The 20,784-nt window shown below is 45.5% G+C and overlaps 1 protein-coding gene across 1 annotated transcript in view; it reads right to left on the minus strand.

Annotated features, from left to right (window-relative positions):
- The window catches only part of CSTF1 (cleavage stimulation factor subunit 1), a 29,304-nt gene that overhangs the window by 3,686 nt on the left and 4,834 nt on the right, over window positions 1-20,784 (minus strand). The window contains exons 2-5 of the mRNA XM_030211520.1: window positions 8,393-8,575; window positions 5,481-5,758; window positions 3,451-3,648; window positions 2,029-2,419 (exon numbers count right to left, since the gene is read on the minus strand). Coding sequence (XP_030067380.1) covers window positions 2,029-2,419; window positions 3,451-3,648; window positions 5,481-5,758; window positions 8,393-8,561 — 1,036 coding nt within the window. The 5' untranslated portion in view covers window positions 8,562-8,575. The remainder of the gene's footprint in view (window positions 1-2,028; window positions 2,420-3,450; window positions 3,649-5,480; window positions 5,759-8,392; window positions 8,576-20,784) is intronic.

The following is a 20,784-nucleotide window of genomic DNA, read 5'->3' on the forward strand; positions in this document are numbered from 1 at the left end:
CTGACATTGGTGTAATAAAAAGGTTTGATAACCTACCAGTTTACTTTTTCTCCAGGTCTGGTATAGCTATCAGCATTCCCAATACAGTCTCTTTTTCAAACTTGAGGTCTAGTCATGGCCCTGTTATCAAAGATGTTCTGAGTAGAGTGTGTGTGTGTGTGTGGGGGGGGGGGGGGGGGGGGGGGGGGGAGAGGATCTCCCTTAGAACTGTTCTGCCAACTGACAGCTCTGTGTAACTCTCAGTATATGGTATCCATTACCCTGCACCACTCAGGTTTGCTAAGAGGCACTGCAAAGCATAAGACTGCCATATGGGATCATGAGTTAGCAGCCCAGGACGAGAGGAACCTTGAAAGAGAGTCAGCAATTAAAAGGGTGTACACATGCGAGTCACAGGGTAGGGAGAGCAAACATAAGCAAAAAGGAGAAAGAAAAAAAAAAGGCAGCAGAGGCAGCAAGCATGCAAGAGATTTGGAGAAAGTGAGCAAAAAGAGGGGAAACAAAGAAAATGTTAGACCTGATGTGCATGTAGGACTTCCATCAATTAATCCAGATGGAAAGGTGTATACTATTCATACCATCTGTAAGTGGGAGTAAAGGCAAGGCCTAGCAGTTAGAGCAGCAGGCCAATAACCTGAGGGAAGCAAGATTCAAACCCCAGCTTCCCACCGACTCTGGCCAAGTTACTTCACTCTCCCCTGGCTAGGGTACAAACAGATTTTAAAGGTCTTCAGAGCAAGGATTTATCAACTGTCCCTTAATTTGTAATTCAGATTAAGGTGCAATTTGAAAAGGTAATTAAATTAAACCTTGATCTTTCTGACCTATTTTCTTCTGTGTTTACAATGATTTCCACTATGTTTTATGAAAATTAAAGTTAGAAGAAATTATTGTTTGGATCATGGGTTTGATTCTCCCTCCTGCTCCCCAAAGTTTCAGAAATCTAATCTGTAATAAGCAAGCACTAAAATGCACTTAAAATCTATCCTCCTGTTGAAATAATGGCACTTTCCACTACAGAGATATTCCAGTACTTTTCAAGTGAGCACCACTCTGGAAAAACATTTTCAATGAAAGCTAGGATTGGGACAAAACAGTGAGTCCCTTGGGCTAAGGGGGTGAGAGAAAGTGGATCTCCCTACAATAATGCAATTATCCGAGAGGGCAGACCCCTCTGATGTGGCCAGTCTGGTCCCTCAGGCACATTCAACGCAACTTGTGTAACTAAAATGAAGTCTGCTATCCTGGCACATACTGTTTCCTTACAGCTCATCTCCCACACATGCACTCCCAAACCCATCTCAGTCAGTCAGTCTTGACCTCAACTCACCTCTCCCACCAGTCAGCCTCCACCATCTGGTTTCCACCTCCAGCTCCTTCCAGGCTGGTTTTCCTCCCAGTATGTTAACATCACTTCTCCTTCTCCAGAACAGCTGTTCTGCTTTCTTGTGAAAACATGCAGCGCTCTCAGTCTTGTAGAGACTAGTGTGGGAGTTCAGGCTCTAAACCATTGACAGCAGTGCAGTGCTGGCAGAGAACAGAACAAGGGCTACAGATGCAGCACTGGTTGAAACTCTCCAAAGATGCTGGAGAACGTGTACTGCAGGAAGAGTCAAGGTGCCACACTGAGGGTTGATAGGAGCTCACATGCTCAGTGGCATATTGAATACAGCAGCACTTCTGGGGAAGCAACCTACATCTTTTCTGCAACAGATCAACTAGCCTTCAACATCATTAATTTCTGTTCTGTTTTTTTAAACAATTAGACCCTACTATACAATGGCTTTTCCTTGTGCCTTCCTACTTCATTAAGGTTAAGATAGTTACAGATTTACTAACAAATGTTCTGTTACTGCTACTACCATGTAGAATCAAGATTTGATGTTCCACCTTTGCAGTAAGCACTGTCAGAATGTATTTCTGCTATCTGAGACACAACGGTCAGAGTTAGCTAAGAGGCTTTATCATTTCCTCTTTGTAAAGAAACCCTATATAGCAGACTTTTAAAGACACAAATAAACCACATACCTGTATATTTAATAAGTGTTCGCCCTGTTGAAATTTCCCATAGTTTAGCTACTGAGTCTTTGCCACTTGACAGAATATACTTGGAATTTTTGGAGAACACAGCAGAGCAGACTTCAGCACCATCGTGGGCTTTCTCATAGGTGATGATACACCGGTTGGAGACACCATCCCATAGTTTTATGCTGCCATCCTTGCTGCATGTTACATACATGTTGGCAGTTGGGTTGTAGTTAACCCCACAGATGGCATCTTGATGCTGGTCTTGGGCATTGCAAGACACAAAACACTGGAAAGTATTGATGTCATACAGCCGAAGTGTAGGGTGCTGGGTGCCAACAATTATGAAATCTCCAGAAGGATGAAAAGAGATTGAACGTAACATTTCTGCTTCCTGTTGAAAAGCGTGAAAGTTTAATGTATGCAGAGTATATTTTAATAAATTAATAGTGCACATCTTCTTTAGTATGATAGCTTTAAAAGCAAAACAGCAGGTAAATCTATGCAGGTCACCAGCCTAAGTTACCTCCAAGAGTCCCTATAGCTCCAACTAAGCCTTTGCAATCACAGGATGCATGCTTTTCTCCTAGCAAAGACAATTTTCCAATTGACAGCAACCTCTTCTATTCTTTCTGGAACACAGCATGATTGCATAGTGGTTAGGTCTCCCTCCTCCTAGAGCACTTGTAACTCCCACTAAGCCTACATAGAAAATCTTATCTGTTGCTGCCAGTACTGTCCCTGGAACAGTTAGTCTGTTTTCCTGGGGTACTGAATGGCTTGCAGTGAATTTGAGCTATACAGTGCCCAAATCCTGGACTATTCTCATGCAGCTATGCTGACAATGAAGAAATCTGAGCACCACATTCACACAGACTTATGCAGTACTAAAAGAAAAATAACTGCTCCAGAGGCAACACTAGGGAAAAATGGAGGGAGGAGTTGGGGCTTAGGACAAGATGACAAAGGTTGACTGGAGGGTGAGATATGCAAGGATGGAGACAGCAGACATCTTTTTAGACAAGATCTTGATTTAAAGGCTGTTACACATAGGAAAACAATTCCTGTTTCTAGACATCAAGTAAAAGCCACAGTAAAGATGAGTATTAAAGAATCAAGTGGCTGTAGAGTTGTTTAAGTCAAACACAAAAGCTTTACCAAAGGCCAAGGCTATATTTCCTAAATATATTCAGTTACTTACAAAGTCTTTTGTTATCTTTAGGACATACTGTCTGAGGAAGGCAAGATCGCAGACTCTAGGAATCACTATCGACACAAGGGTTACTGCTTACTAGCCAGCAGGGACTACCAAAATAGCAGAGCCCATCTTCTCTTCCTCCCTCCTTAAAGCAGTGTACACCATCTATGTAGTGTGTCCAAATAAGACCGTGAAAACATTTTTTTGATAAAACCAAACACTCTAACCTGAATATATTTGAAAGCTCGCTTGGCAGAGGGTTTTGAATAATCAAATAATTTCATAGTGTAATCTCTAGAACCAGATGCTAGGATCTGTTCTGATGGATGGAAAGCCAAACATGTCACTTCATCCACATGATCATACAGAGTTCGAATTACAGGATGGTTCTCCATATTCTGTTGTGCAGTTTCATTCATCATAACCTATGAAGAGAGAAAAAGATCAATCAGTTACTGAAGTTACGGAGGACACTTTTATGCAAGAAATGCAGCATTCCAATGCAAAACATTAATGCAAGAGGGCACTTTCAGACTGGCCTTGGAGCTTGCATGCCACCTACTGTAGAGCAAGCTTCTCCTTGCCTTCATTTTCAAGGGACCTTGCCAGCACATAAAGCTGATTCTTAACCTGCAAAGTACACCTGCACAGTGAACTGAAAATGCAACCATTTTATTTTATTGCATTTGTATCCCACATTTTCCCACCTATTTGCAGGCTCAATGTGGCTTACATAGTATTGTTAACATAATTATTCCAGTATATCAGGTACAGTTAGTATTGTGTAGAGATTAATTAAGGGAAGAAAGAAGAAGGAAGGGATTTATTAGGGTGTTTATAGAAGGTGGGCTTTCATAACTGAATGGGTTGTTGAAGTGGATTAGTGGGGCTGTAAGTTCTCATTGTAGGCCTTGTTGAAGAAATATGTCTTCAGGGATTTGCGAAAGATAGTTGTTTTGTCGATTGTTTTCAGGTCTGTGGGTAATGCATTCCATAATTGCGTGCTCATGTAAGAGAAGGTGGTGGCGTACATCAGTTTGTATTTTAGTCCTTTACAGCTGGGGAAGTGCAGGTTGAGAAATTTGCGAGATGATCGTGTGGCGTTTCTAGGAGGTAGATCCACTAGGTTTAGCATGTAGGTTGGGGCGTCTGCGTAAATGATTTTGTGTACAATCGTGAGGATCTTGAATGCAATGCGTTCCTTAAGTGGGAGCCAGTGAAGTTTCTCTCTTAAGGGTTTTGCACTTTCATATTTTTTGTTACATTTGTACCCCGCGCTTTCCCACTCATGGCAGGCTCAATGCGGTGGGCAGTGGAGGGTTAAGTGACTTGCCCAGAGTCACAAGGAGCTGCCTGTGCCGGGAATCGAACTCAGGTCCTCATTCCCCAGGACCAAAGTCCACCACCCTAACCACTAGGCCACTCCTCCACTCCAAATGAGTCTGGCGGCTGTATTCTGGGCAGTCTGGAGTTTTTTGATAGTCTGTTCTTTGCAGCCAGCGTACAGTGTGTTGCAGTAGTCCAGATGACTTATTACCATTGACTGTACCAAGGTACGGAAGATGTATCTCGGAAAGTAAGGTTTTACTCTTGAGTTTCCACATGGAGTAGAACATCTTTTTCGTAGTGTTTTTCACGAGGGCATCAAGAGTGAGGTTTCGATCAATGGTGACTCCAAGAATTTTCAAGTTTTGTGAGACAGGAAGAGAACAGTATGGTGTGGTTATGGTGGAGAAGTTTTTTGTGTTATACTCCCCTGACCTGACCTCACAAATGTTTTAATGCAAGTAGAAGGATGCACGTTATCGAATTGTGTCTCTGCATTTTTACCCACAGAGGGTTAACAATTGTCAATACCTTCTTTCTTTTCTTTTTAAATGTAGGGGAAACATTTACACGTGTAAAATCTTTTTATGTTTGCCTCCATTCTGTATATTAGTCATTGGAAGCCCCTGTTCTTGAACAGGTAGTTACAGGATAAACAGACTTCAAGTAGTAGCAAATAAAACCTCATTACCATCATCTTAACAAACGTATACAAGACCCAACATATGAGTAGGTGTTCGTCCTACATCAATATTTACCTGGTCTGACGAACTATAACCTTATCATTGTCTATCCATAAGACAAATTGTTGTAGCTTTTTTCCCCAAACTGCATTTTTATGCATAAGAATATGAAACCAAAAACTTTCAAACAGCAATTTGAAAAATACAAGCATACAGCTTTGAAATACCAATATCCAGCCATTCCTTACCTCAATAGGCATAGCACTCTTTGCCAACATTCTCTCTGTATCCAGTATCTTTATTGAAGCATCAGCAGAGCCTGTGGCTATTAATTGCCCATCTCTGCTATATGTAGCTACACGACAAGGTCCTTTATGAGAGGTGACATAGCAGGTCTCATACTCTGAGGCTTCAGGAGACATAGTTTGGACATCTGCATCAAATTCTAAGTCAATGCCTGTGCCTGGGGCCACAGTGTCAGAGCGACCAATTGCATACTGGACAGCACTATCATCATTCTCCATTCCTGAAAGCAACAGCACCAGAACAAAACACAACCGCATTTTATTTCTTGCAATTTATAATCCACATCCTTAATATGTACAAACAGATGAATTTCTGATACCATGTGTCAGCATTACACAGTGCTATTCAGTACCACTAATTCACCTAACCAAAGTCAACCTGACTAAAGGCCTTTGAGACGTGCTACAGTCCTGACCCCTCATGACATATGTAGACCTAATGGCTGTCATAAGCCAAAAGCTCTAGAGACATGTCACAAGAACAGTGCTCTGAATAACAAAGAGGTGTCTCCAGATGAAAAGATACAAACCAAATGGTAAGAAACACGAAGATGAAGGTATTACAATTCTTTTTTTTCAGCATGTATAAAATTATAGGGGTCCAGAGAAATACTACTACTACTACTTAACATTTCTAGAGCGCTGCCAGGGTTGCGCAGCGCTGTATAATTTTAACACAGAAGGACAATCCCTGCTCAAAGAGCTTACAATCTAATGGAATAGCGGGCCCACAAATCCAAACAACACTCACATGCATACATATGTACAGATATATACTCAACCAGCCACACACATGCCCTTTGAAGCAGCTTTGCAATGATCTGTGCTAAGTGCTGTACCAAGTTTACCTTCTAGATAAAATATAGGTAAATATATCTAAACAAAAATATAAATATGACAGTTTGGTAAATAATTAAATACACAACCAACAGCCCTAATTGATTCCTGTCAAGAGAGGCATAAACATACTAAATTGCCTTAAAGGACTCAACAAGTAGGGTTACATGTCATCAACCATGATCCCTGCACAAACTACTGTATGATCTACCACATAAGTAAAATCACAGGAGTCCAGAGAGAAAGGGGGCCCACAAATCCAGACACCACACGCATGCACACATATGTATTTTTTTTTATTTTTTGTTACATTTGTACCCCGCGCTTTCCCACTCATGGCAGGCTCAATGCGGCTTACATGGGGCAATGGAGGGTTAAGTGACTTGCCCAGAGTCACAAGGAGCTGCCTGTGCCTGAAGTGGGAATCGAACTCAGTTCCTCAGTTCCCCAGGACCAAAGTCCACCACCCTAACCACTAGGCCACTCCTCCACTGTTGCTACTATTTGAGATTCTACATGGAATGTTGCTATTCCACTAGCAACATTCCATGTAGAAGTCGGCCCTTGCAGATCACCAATGTGGCCGCGCAGGCTTCTGTTTCTGTGAGTCTGACGTCCTGCACGTCCTCAGTTCCCCAGGATCAAAGTCCACCACCCTAACCACTAGGCCACTCCTCCACTCCAGACATATACTCAACTAGCCACACACATATCGACAGGAACAGCTTTGCAATGATCTGTGCTAAGTGTTGTAGCAAGCTTAACTACTACCAAGGTGTTTTAAGGTGTATTTTCAAAGCACGTAGACTTACAAAGTTGCATAGCAACTTATGAAACTTTGGGGTCAGCGCTAGCGCTGCTTAGTAAACCGGAGCTTTTGTAAGTTTAAGTGCTTTGAAAATGAGCCCCCTTGTTTCTCTGTATTATTTTGCTAGCCCTACTGCCTCTGGAAAGTGGACCCAGGACCTTTCGGTGGGACTGATCTAATATCAGAAGATTACACCATGTGATTTCCAAAAGCGTTATTTAGCTTCAACAAGAAAGTCCATCACCACTATGTATGGCATGCGGTGCAGAACTACAGAAAGCCCTGCATGTCAAAAACAAATCTAGATACAAAATAAAACACAAAACCATTAGCTGAATAAGGTGCTGAGAAATAATCCAAATGCTTTTATTAATCCAATCCAGAAAATCCAATTAGAGATTTGATGATTATCAGTCAAACCTTAAAACCTGAGAACATTTTATCATTTTCTGCAACAGTAGTCATTTCAGTTTTAACTCCGACTTTAAACTACTTCTACCCCAGCATTTTCATCCTCTACAAAGATAATAATGTATTAAGAACCTAAATAAGCAATAAACAAAGAACTCCAGCCAGAAGATACTAAAGGATTTCATTACTTATGTGGTAGATCGTACAGTAGCTGTGTGCAGGGATCATTGTTGATGCACTTACGGCCCAGTCTTATTGATTTTGCAACTTAATATGTTTATGCCTCTCTTGGCAGGAATCAATTAGGGCTCTTGGCAATGTATTTATTTACAAAACTGTCATATTTATTTTTATTTAGATATAATTTACCTATATTTATCTGTTAACTGTGATGCATATCATCATACACCACTTTGGGTGGTTTTTAGAGAAGTAGTTTATATATGGAGGAGCAGCTTAGCAATTAGGGCAGTAAAGCCAGGGTTAAATCCTGCTTTTCCCACTAAGACTCCCTGTGACCTTAAGCAAACCATTTTACCCTTAGAGCTAGTTACTAATGTGCGTTAACATATAATGCAAGGTATGTGCCCCGTTTAGTAAATAGGCCCTACTGACAATAACAGGACCTGTGTTAACACATTAGTAAATCTAGCCCTTAGATTGCAAGTCCTCTGAGGAAAGGGAAATACCTCCAGTACCTAAATATAACACCAGTTACTAATGAAAATGTGCAAGCTAAATATAAATGCATTAAAAAAAATAAACAAGTGTGAAAAAAATGAAATGCACTGCCACTTACCTACTTTAATGAGATGCAGCAGCTGTTCAGATGGTGCACACACACACTGTGGTTTTATCTCATTTATCAAACCATTGGCAATATTGATGTAACCATCATAAAGCAGCTGACTAATCATCAGCTTGTAGAGCTGTTGACGGTCTTTCAGGCTTATTTTGTACCTATACATAGTAAGAAGAATGCCTGTAAACGCAAATATTTGGCATTAGTCGGGAGAATGTACCAAAAATCAATATATCAGCAAAGTTAATATATGTCAACATAAGTGCATATGAAGGGTAGTGGTAAAGGAAGTTCAATTTGACTATGTTGCACTGCCACGGTATGCCACAGGGCTCAGTCCAATTCTTTACAACATTTTTTGCAAGTGACATGGAGGGGCATTTTCGATATGACATCCAAGTCCAACTTCCAAAATTCAACAGGGGAATATAGCCATTTTCAAAATAGAAAAATGTCTCTCTTTTTTTGAAAATGGCTGTTTACTAAATTGTCTCTATGTGTTTATCTTTTTGGCCCATTTTCGGAAAAAAAAAAAAAAAAAAAGTCCAACTGAAAAATGCAATAAAAATCAAGCCATTGGAATGTAGGAGAAGCCAGCATTCTTAGTAGACTGGCCACACAGCATTCCAGGATAGCAATGGGGCACTAAAGGAGTTCAAATAAATGCTCCCAGGTACACATCTCACCATTGTTCCCTTGTCTGCTGAGCCCCCAAAACCCACTACCCCCCAACTGTACACCACTACAATAGCCCTTATGGGTGAAGGGGCACCTATACGTGGGTTTCTGGTGAGTTTTGGAAGGCTTAGTTTCCACAAGTGTAACAGGTAGGGAGAGGTATGGGCCTGGGTCCACCTGTCTGCAGTGCACTGCACCCATGAATAGACTACTCCAGGAACCCGCACGCTGCTCTAATGAACCCGAGTATAACATCTGAGGCTGGCAAGTAATGTTTTTAATCATATTTTTGTGGGGTGGGAGGGGGTTAGTGACCATTGGAGGAGTAAGGGAAAGTCATCCCCGATTTCCTCCAGTGGTCATCTGGTCATTTAGGGCACCTTTTTGTGCCTTGTTATAAAAACAGGTCTAGCTCAAAACGTTTTAGTCCTGGATGGTTTTGTTTTGTTTCATTATGGCTGAAAAAGGTCCAAGTGTTAGGAACGCCCAGACCCCGCCCCTTGTGATTTGAACGCACTTCTGATGGACTTCATAGAAAAACGTCTAAAAATTTTGGACTTTTTGTTAGAAAAACATCCAAATATGCTTTTATGCCATTTTTGGATGTTTTTCTCTTTTGAAAATGAGCCCCATTATAAAAGGGCTGTCAAACAAGTCCCTAAAAAATTCCATAGGCCATTATTAAGATAGACTTAGGAAAATCCATTACATATTCTTGGGATAAGCAGTATAAAATGCTTTATATTTTTGATATCCTACTAGCCATTTGTGACCTAGATTGGCCACTGTTGGAAACAGATACTAGATTGACGGACCTTTGGTTTGTTCCAGTATAACAATGCTTATGTTGTTAAAGGTTTGTGGGTGACACCAAAATCTGCAACATGGTAGACATTCTGGAAGTATGGATAACAGGAGGAAAGATCTAGAAAAGCTTGAAGAATGGTTTTGAATTTGGCAGCTAAGATAAAATTCTAAAAATGCAAGGCACTGCATATGGGCTGCAGAATCCAAGTAGGTCGATACAATGTAGGGACTGACATATATATGAGCATGAAAGAAAAATGGGCCTGAGGTGATCGTATTTCAAAATATTTAGGTAGAAAAGGCAAACAACTAAAGCCAGAATGATGCTAGCACTGATAACGAAGGCCAAAAGAGAATATGAAAAAAAACTTGTCATGGAGACAAAAACTCATAGGAACATCTTTTTCAAGTATATCAGAAGCAGAAAGCCTGTAAGGGAATCTGTGGGACCGTTAGATCATGAAGGAGCAAAGGGGCACTCAGGAAGAACAAGGCCATAGCGGAGAGATTGAATGAATTCTTTGCTTCGGTCTTTACGGAAGAAGATGTAAGAGGTCTAGCTGTACCAGAAATAGTTTTAAAAGATGACGAAGCGAAGAATCAAAAGAAATCTCGGTGAATCAGGAAGACATACTGGGCGAAACTGAAAAGTTAAAGAGTGATAAATCACATGTGCCTGGTATACACTCCAGGGTAATGAAAGAACTCAAACATGAAATTGCTGATCGTTAAAATCATCTGTAATACCTGAAGACTGGAGGGTGGCCAATTTAACACCGATTTTTAAAAAGGGCTCCAGTGGCGATCCAGGAAATTACTGATCGGTAAGCCTGACTTCAGTGCCGGGGAAAATAATAGAAACTATTATTAAGAATAAAATTACGGAACACGTAGACAAACATGGTTTAATGGGACACAGTCAGCATGGGTTCAGCCAAGGAAGGTCTTGCCTCACCAATCTGCTTCGTTTCTTTGAAGGCGTAAATAAACATGTGGATAAAGGCGAGCCAGTTGATGTATCTAGATTTTGAGAAAGCTTTTAATAAAGTTCCTCATGAAAGACTCTTGAGAAAATTAAAAAGTCATGGGATAGGAGGTAATGTCCTTTTGTGGATCAGAAACTGATTATTAAACAGAAAACAGAGGACAGGGTTAAATGGCCATTTTTCTCAATGGAGGAGGTTGAATAGTGGAGTGCTGCAGGGATCTGTACCAGGACCGGTGCTATTTAATATATTTATAAATGATCTGAAAAACGGGACGACGAATGACGTGATTAAATTTGCTCATGATACAAAAACTATTCAAAGTTGTCAAAACACATGCGGATTGTGAAAACTGAAGGAATACTTTAGGAAACTGGATGACAGGGGAGATAAAATTGTGGACAAATACAAAGTGATACATATTGGGAAGAATAAATCGAATCATAGTTACCTGATGCTAGGGTCCACCTTAGGAGTCAGCACTCAAGAAAGCGATCTAGGTGTCATTGTAGACAATACACTGAAATCTTCTGCACAGTGTGCGGTGGTGGCCAAAAAAGCAAACAGGATGCTAGGAATTATTAGGAAAGTGATACAAAATAAGACCAAGATTATTATAATGCCTCTGTATTGCTCCATGGTGCAACCTTGCCTTGAGCACTGCATTCAATTCTGGTCACCATATCTCAAAAAAGATATAGTGGAATTAGAAAAGGTTCAAAGAAGAGCGGCCAAAATGATAAAGGGAATGGAACTCCTCCCATATGAGGAAAGGCTAAAGAGGTTAGAGTTCTTCAGCTTGGAAAAGAGATGGCTGAGGTGAGGGGGAATATGACTGAGGTCTATAAAATCCTGAGTGGTGTAGAACGGGTAGAAGAGAATCGATTTTTCACTCTTTAAAAAAGTACAAAGACCAGGGGATACTCAATGAAATTACATGGAAATACCAAAACAAATAGGAGGAAATATTTTTTTTTCTATTCAGCGAATGGTTAAGCTCTGGAATTCTCTACCAGAGAATGTGGAAACAGTGGTTAGCATATCTGGGTTTAAAAATGGTTTAGACAAGTTACTGGAGAACAAATCCATAGTCTGTAATTGAAACGGACATTGGGGATGCCACTGCTTGCCCTGGGATTGGTAGCACATAATGTTGCTAACTGGGTTTCTGCCAGGTACTTGTGACCTGGATTGGCCACTGTTGGAAGCAGGACACTGGGCAAAATGGACCATTGGTCTGTCCCAGTATAGTTATTCTTATGTGTGCAAAGACAGAGGAATGGCCATCAGGAAAAATGAGGTGATAGTATCTCTGTGTATGTCCCTGGTGAGACCCAAGGAGGTTTAATGACAGGAAACAGCATGAGCTTATCTGGGCTGAAGCTAGTGGGTGGAGCTTGCTGCCATATTGATTAAACAAAAACAATAGCTAATGCTATAGAAAATAGAAAACTTGTGAGGTTTATACTGTTTTACAGTCTTTCTTTTGGAGGGGATGGGGGATATAAGGGGAGATGGGTAGGTTTGGGATTTTGAGGTGTCTGTGAAAGGGGGAGGAGGTTTCTTGCTCACCAAGAAAAAGGGAACTGTCAGCCTGCCATGCAGTTTGTGGATTACACTCGAGGAACAGAAAAAACAAAAAAACCCAAAACAAAACAAAACAAAAACAAAAAAAAAAAAACCAGAAAGCCAAAGCGTTTAAGCTGTACTGGGTTCACAAACAGATGGCCTCTTGCTAACCTTGTTAAATTGGAAGCACAACGTCTAAAAGGTTAACTGGACTCAAAATGACGAGGACTACCAGTGGCTGGCTTTAGGACTAAACACTCAAAGCCTGAAAACAGTGCTCTTATAGTGAAATAAAACTGTGGAAGGGTGGATGCGTGCTTTAGCGCTCTGAGGGGCACTTTTACTAAGGTGCTCTGCAAAATGGGCTGCACTAGTGTAGGTGCATGTTTTGGGAGTATGCAGATCCATTTTTCAGCGCACCTGTAAAAAAGGACTTTTTAAAAAAATTTTGCCGAAAACTACTACTACTACTACTACTTAACATTTCTAAAGCGCTACTAGGGTTACGCAGCGCTGTACAATTTACATAGAGGGACAGTCCCTGCTCAAAAGAGCTTACAATCTAGTAGACAAGTGAACGGTCAAATTGGGGCAGTCTGGATTTACTGAACGGTAAGAGATAGGTGCCATGCGCCAAAATAAAAATTGGTTCACTTCCATTTTGGATCTGAGACCTTATCGTCAGCCACTGACTTAACGGTAAGGTCTTAAGCGTTAACCGTGTGGTAATTGTCTACGCCCATAGAATGACAATTACCGTCCGGTTTCTGCTGTGCGCTAGAAAATAAAAATTATTTTCCGGCGCATGTAGCAGACGCATGTCAAAAAGGAAACTACCACAAGGGCCAACCAGTACCTGGGAGGTAACTACAAATTGACGCGCATTGGGCGCGCATAGATGCCTATCCACCTTATAATCGAAAGAGAAAAACGCCTAGATTTCGACCCAAATCGGGAGATAGACGTTTATCTCACAAAAACGAATAAATCGGTATACCGGTAATCGAAAGCCGATTTTGGACGTTTTCAACTGCACTCCGTCGCGGATGCGGACAAAGTTGATGGGGGCGTGTCAGAGGTGTGGCGAAGGTGGAACTGGGGCGTGGTTATCGGCTGAGGAGAGATGTACGTGTTAGGGCGATAATCGAAAAAATAAAGGCGTTTTTAGCGAACATTTAGGACACTTTTGTTGGACCCTTTTTTCACATGAACAGGTCCCAAAAAAGTGCTTTAAATGACCAGATGACCATCGGAGGGAATCGGGGATGACCTCCCCTGACTCCCCCAGTGGTCACTAACCCCCTCCCACCACAAAAAAATGATGTTTCACAACTTTTTATTTTCACCATCAAATGTCATACCCACCTCCCTGGCAGCAGTATGCAGGTCCCTGGAGCAGTTGTTAGGGGGTGCAGTGGACTTCAGGCAGGTGGACCCAGGCCCATCCCCCCTACCTTTTACAATTGTGCTGCTTAATGCTTATTAGTCGTCCAACCCCCCAAACCCACTGTACCCACATGTAGGTGCCCCCCTTCACCCCTTAGGGCTATAATAATGGTGTAGACTTGTGGGCAGTGGGTTTTGAGGGGGATTTGGGGGGCTCAACACACAAGGGAAGGGTGCTATGCACCTGGGAGCTCTTCTACCTTTTTTTTGTTTTTGTAAAAGTGCCCTGGCATGTGAGGGGGACCAGTGCACTACGAATCCCTGCCCCTCCCACGAACAAATGCCTTGGATTTATTTGTTTTTGAGCTGGGCGCTTTCATTTTCCATTATCGCTGAAAAACAAAAACGCCCAGCTCACAAATTGTCGAATAAAACATGGACGTCAATTTTTTCGAAAATACGGTTCGGTCCGTCCCTTCACGGACCCGTTCTTGGAGATAAACGCCCATGGAGATAGACGTTTTCGTTCGATTATGCCCCTCCACGTGGCTTAGTAAAAGGGCCCCTAAGAGACTCCTGGACTAACTGCTGCTGAAGTGACAGTGACTGCAGCAACCCATGGCCCAGATGCCTCGTTCTATCCCAGGATTAGACTCTAACCAGCTGATGCAAACCAATTTAACTGGGCAGGAAAGGCTTCTGCCTAGTTAAATCGCTTGTGGTAACCTAAGTGTGGGCTGAATATTGACTGGCTAAGGTAAAATTATGTATCATACCTGATAATTTTCTTTCCATTAATCATAGCTGATCAATCCATAGACTGGTGGGTTGTGTCCATCTACCAGCAGGTGGAGATAGAGAGCAAACTTTTGCCTCCCTATATGTGGTCATGTGCTGCCGGAAACTCCTCAGTATGTCGATATCAAAGCTCCATCCGCAGGACTCAGCACTTAGAGAATTACACCCACAAAGGGACACTCTGCCCAGCTCACCACCGCCGAAACGGGGGAGGGGAATTAACCCAGCTCATCCCCACACAAGTGGGGGAGGGGAATCCGTCCAGCTCATCCCCGCGGAGCGGGGGAGGGACACCACACCCGCCGATGCGGGGGGATCTGGCTTATCCTGCAACCGCAACCGCGGGAGGAGCTGACTGACCCTAACACCGCCGAAGCGGGAGGGGTACAAAGCTGCCCTACAGCTGCACGAAGCGGGAGGGAGTGCCGGCAGAATTTAAGTCTCAATCCAGCTCCGTAAAACGGAGGGGAGAGGAATGCAGCAGCTCACTGTAACACAAACTCGTCTCAACTCTTGAAGAATCCAAGTGAAAAAACTTGAACACGAAGTCCTCCTGAAGTAACTGAAGACTAAACTTGAACCTAAAATGCAACCAGAATATAAACAGTACAGATATCTGGGAGGGGCTATGGATTGATCAGCTATGATTAATGGAAAGAAAATTATCAGGTATGATACATAATTTTACCTTCCATATCATCATGCTGATCAATCCATAGACTGGTGGGATGTACCGAAGCAGTACTCACCCAGGGCGGGACATTGAAATCCCTGACCTCAACACTGAAGCTCCAAACCGGGCCTCCGCCCGAGCAGCCACAGTCAAGCGGTAATGCTTGGAGAATGTATGGGCCAATGCCCAAGTTGCCGCCTTGCATACCTCTGCCAAAGAGACGGACCCGGCCTCCGCCATCGAGGCCGCCTGAGCTCTAGTGGAGTGGGCCTTCAACTGAATAGGCGGCACCTTCCCCGCGGCCACATAAGCCGCTGCAATGGCTTCCTTGACCCATCTTGCCACTGTAGGCTTAGCAGCCTGCAGACCCTTACGAGGACCTGCAAACAGGACAAACAGATGATCCGACTTCCGGAAATCATTGGTCACTTCCAAATATCTGATGATGACTCGTCTCACATCCAGATATTTAAGAGCAGAGTATTCCTCTGGGTAGTCCTCCCTACGAAAGTAAGGGAGACAGAGCTGTTGATTCACATGGAAGCGAGAAACAATCTTGGGCAGGAAGGAAGGCACTGTGCGAATAGTCACTCCTGCCTCAGTGAACTGCAGAAAAGGCTCTCGACATGAGAGTGCCTGGAGCTCGGAAACTCTTCTGGCTGAAGTGATAGCCACCAAAAAGACTGCTTTCAACGTCAGGTCTTTCAGAGATGCCCTCGCCAAGGGTTCAAAAGGCGGCTTCGTAAGGCTCTTAGCACCAGGTTGAGATTCCACGCAGGCACCACTGAGTGCAGAGGAGGGCGCAGGTGATTAACTCCCTTGAGGAAACGCACCACATCTGGCTGCGAAGTCAGGGAAGCACCCTTCAGGCAGCCCCTGAAGCAAGCCAGGGCCGCTACCTGGACTTCCAGGGAACTGAGCGACAGGCCTTTCTCCAGACCTTCTTGCAGGAACGCCAGCACTGAAGAAATTGGAGCAGTAAATGGAGAAAGTGAACCTGCTTCTGTAAGCAGTAGAAGTAGAGCGCTTCCTCGCTCTCAGCAGAGTGGCGATGACCTTGTCTGAGAAGCCCTTCTTCCTCAGACTCTGCCGCTCAATAGCCAGGCCGTAAGACCAAAGGGGGAGGGATCCTCCATCACCACGGGACCCTGATGCAACAGGCCCTGCTCCACTGGTAGTCGCAGAGGTTCGTCCACTGAGAGCCTGATCAAGTCCACATACCAGGGACGTCTGGGCCAATCCGGACCCACCAGGATTATCCGGCCCGGATGCTTTGCCACCCAGTCTAGCACCCTGCCCAACATGGGCCAGGGCGGGAACACATAGAGAAGCTCTTGTGTCGGCCACTGTTGGAGAAGAGCATCTACTCCCAGGGATCGAGGGTCCCGTCCTCTGCTGAAAAAGCGCGGCACTTGGCAAATGGCTGATGACGCCATCAGATCTAGGCTCGGCTGGCCCCAGCGCTTCGTGATGTCCAAGAACGCCTGAACATATAGCTGCCACTCTCCAGGCTCCAAGGTATGGCGACTGAGAAAGTCCGCCTTGACATTCATGACTCCGGCAATGTGGGCCGCTGACAGCTGTTCCAGGTTTGCTTCCGCCCACTGGCATAGATTCATGGCCTCCTTGGCTAGAGGGGCGCTTTTGGTACCTCCCTGGCAGTTGACATAGGCCACAGCCGTGGCATTGTCCGACAGGACCCGTACAGGCTTCAACGCCAGTACCGGGATGAACTCCAAAAGCGCCAACCGAATGGCTCTGAGTTTCAGGAGGTTGATAGACCACTTTACCTCTGCAGGAGACCAGAGCCCCTGCGCTGTCCTTCCCAAGCAGCGGGCTCCCCAGCCCGACAAAGAGGCGTCCGTCGTGACGACAATCCACTCCGGGGTCACCAGAGGCATTCCTGCAGACAACTTGTCTGTCTGCGTCCACCAGCTCAGCGCCTTGCGCACTGCTGGGTCCAAGGGAAGGCGCACAGCATAATCCTCCGACATCGGAGTCCAGCGCTGCAGCAGAGAGTGTTGTAGTGGTCTCATATGAGCCCTGGCCCAGGGCACTACTTCCATCGTGGCCGTCATAGAGCCCAACAGCTGCACATAGTCCCAAGCCCGAAGAGGAGAGGCTACTAGGAACTGGTCCATCTGAGCCTGAAGCTTGACAATCCGATTGTCTGGCAGGAACACTCTGCCCACTTGGGTGTCGAATCGAACTCCCAGATACTCCAGGGACTGAGTTGGGCGCAGCTGGCTTTCCTCCCAGTTGATGATCCACCCCAGGGAGCTCAAAAGAGCAACCACCCGGTTCACAGTTTTCCGCACTCTGCATCAGAGGGGGCTCGGATCAACCAGTCGTCCAGATAAGGATGGACTTGTACTCCTTCCTTCCTCAGGAAGGCCGCGATGACCACCATTACTTTGGAGAAGGTCCGCGGAGCAGTAGCCAACCCGAACGGGAGGGCTCTGAACTGGAAGTGTCGGCCCAGTACTGCAAAACGCAGAAAGCGTTGATGAGGAGGCCAGATGGGAATATGCAAGTACGCTTCCTTGATGTCCAAGGATGCCAGAAACTCTCCTGCCTTCACTGCCGCTATAACAGAGCGGAGGGTCTCCATGCGAAAGTGCCTGATTGACCCCTTGAGGTCGAGGATAGGCCGTACAGAACCTCCTTTCTTTGGTACCCAAAGTAAATGGAGTAACGTCCCTTGCCAAGCTGATTTTCTGGCACCGGAACGACCGCACCCAGGCGGATCAGATTGTCCAAGGTCTGCTGCACTGCCACAGCTTGACCGGAGACTTGCAGGGAGAGAGTACAAACCCGTCTCTTAAGGGTCGGCAGAACTCTAGCTTGTAGCCGTCTCTGATGACTTCCCGCACTCAAGCGTCTGAAGTTATTGTGATCCACTCGCCCAGAAACGAGGACAGCCGTCCTCCAATCTGCACTGGGGCGTGGACCAAGGCCCCGTCATTGGGTACGAGACCCTAGGGGAAAACCGGAGGGAGCACCTCCGGGACGGCGGTCTCTGCGAAAGGAATGCTGCTTGGGGGAGAAGTTCCTCTTGCAGGAAGAGGGGGCAGAGGAGCCCGACCTGCCCGGGCGGTACCGACGGGCTTCCTGAAACTGTCCTCTGGAGGTACCGGGGCGAGCACTAGCCCGAGCCCAGACCTCTGGTAACCTCTTGCCCTTAGATGTGCCGAGATCGGTCACGATTTTGTCCAGCTCAACCCCAAAGAGCAGCTTGCCTTTAAAAGGCAATCTAGCCAGGCGGGATTTAGAGGCGTGGTCCGCAGACCTATGCTTCAGCCAAAGCCACCGCCGCGCAGAGATTGTCTGGGCCATGCCTTTAGCTGAGGCCCTCAAGACATCATACAGCAAGTCTGCCAAATAGGCTAAGCCCGATTCCAGGGCCGGCCAATCAGCCCTCAAGGAATGATCCGAGGGGGAAGCCTGCTGCACCATAGTCAGGCACGCCCTGGCCACATAGGAACCGCAAACTGAGGCCTGCAAACTTAAAGCAGCCGCCTCAAAGGACGACCTTAAGGCCGCCTCCAATCTTCTGTCTTGGACGTCCTATAGGGCCGTGCCACCTTCCACCGGCAACGTCGTTTTCTTAGTCACCGCAGTGATTAAAGAAACCACGGTAGGCCACAGATAGGCCTCACGTTCACTTTCAGGCAAAGGATAGAGGCGGGACATAGCCCTAACCACTTTAAGGCTCGCTTCCGGGACATCCCACTGAGCCGAAATTAAGGTGTGCATGGCATCATGCACGTGGAAGGTTCTATGCGGGCGCTTCGTCCCCAGCATAATGGCAGAGCCAACAGGGGCTGAGGGAGAGACGTCCTCCGGAGAGGAAATCTTCAAAATGCCCATGGCCTGCATTAACAGGTTGGGCAAATCCTCTGAGCTAAAGAGCCGCGCTGCAGAGGGGTCATCCGCTCCATCCGAGCGGGGATCCGTCTCCTCCAAGGAATCCGCAAAGGACCGTTGGGAGAACTCAGATACGCTGCCCTCATCTACATCGGAGGAGACAAAGTCCTCCAAGGCCTGGGAATCAACCCGAGGGCGTTTACCTCCGGGGGCCTCAACCTCTTTACCAGACGAGGGAGCAGGGACAGCGTTTTGCATAAGGAAGGCCTGATGCAGCAGCAAAACAAACTCGGGGGAGAAACCCCGCATACTGTGCACTTCCGCAGCCTGGGCTACAGCCCTAGACGCACCCTCAACCGGCGCTCGCAAGAGCGGGAGAGAGACATGCTGCGCATCCAAGATGGCGTCTGGCGCGACACTCCGCGAAGGAGCCGCGCGGGAAAAACGGCGCTTAACTTTAGCCGCTTGTGCCGTCGCCAAAATTAAGGGCGTTCATGGCATCAATGTCTCCCACCTCAAGGGCGGCCCAAGAAGAAGCCGTCCGAGCCGCGTGGCCGGCCAATATGGCGGAGGCGAGCCGCGGGGGATGGGCGTTTATGGCGGGAAAAACCGCCACACCGGAGGAAGGACCGGGACACTCATCGGTCACGAAACTGTCACCCAACAAGGGCGAATCAGACTTTAAGACCCCCGCATCCCCTCTAGAAGTGCACACGCGATCCGGGGAGCGACTCTTTGCGCCCTCGCCCTCCGACGCCATAGGCCACGTGGAGATCAATCGGGGAACCCCCGCCCGCTATAAAAAGGTAAAAATTACCTGCTGTCCGCTCCGAGCTGTAACGACCTGGTGTCCCAGTGAGTAGCTGCAATAAACGTTTAAATAAACGTCGAAATAAACGCCTTTAAGGACGTTCAAAATTTTTTTTTTTTTTTTTAAACGGAGCCAGCGGGAGGGGGGCGAAAAGGAGGGACCTGGCGCCACCAGGTTTGCACTTGCTCAAGAAGAGCCCTCAACCCCAGGCACTCAACAAAACCTAAAAATTAGGCTTGGAGGCCTAGCCAGAGCTGCTGCTGTGTGTGACCACCACCTGCTGAGATAGAGAACATACTGAGGAGTTTCCGGCAGCACATGACCACATATAGGGAGGCAAAAGTTTGCTCTCTATCTCCACCTGCTGGTAGATGGACACAACCCACCAGTCTATGGATTGATCAGCATGATGATATGGAATTTCTGTCTTCCTCTCTCTCCCCAACTCTGCTCATCGTCTCACACACAGAATCCCCTTCCTCCTTGAATCCTTTCACTGCTCCACGTGCTCTCATACTGCTTTTTTATTTGAAAGTTTCCCATATGTAGTTCTTCCGTATATATCCATATGCTGAACAAACCAGCATGTTTCTAACTATAACTGAGATAAAATAACAATGAACAATGACAATGTGGATGCAGCAGCTGCTAGTTTGTTTTGGAAGTTCAAATATGGCGGCTGCTGGGGGAAGCTGGCTTCAACCTTGTGACGTCATGTCAACTCCTAGAATATTAAACTTGCTTGCCAAAACCTCATTTGGAGTACCGTAAACAACTGAAGATCTCACCTTCAAAAGGATATAAACAGGACTAA

This window comes from Microcaecilia unicolor, chromosome 8 (genome assembly GCF_901765095.1).
Source record: "Microcaecilia unicolor chromosome 8, aMicUni1.1, whole genome shotgun sequence".
NCBI lineage: Eukaryota > Metazoa > Chordata > Amphibia > Gymnophiona > Siphonopidae > Microcaecilia > Microcaecilia unicolor.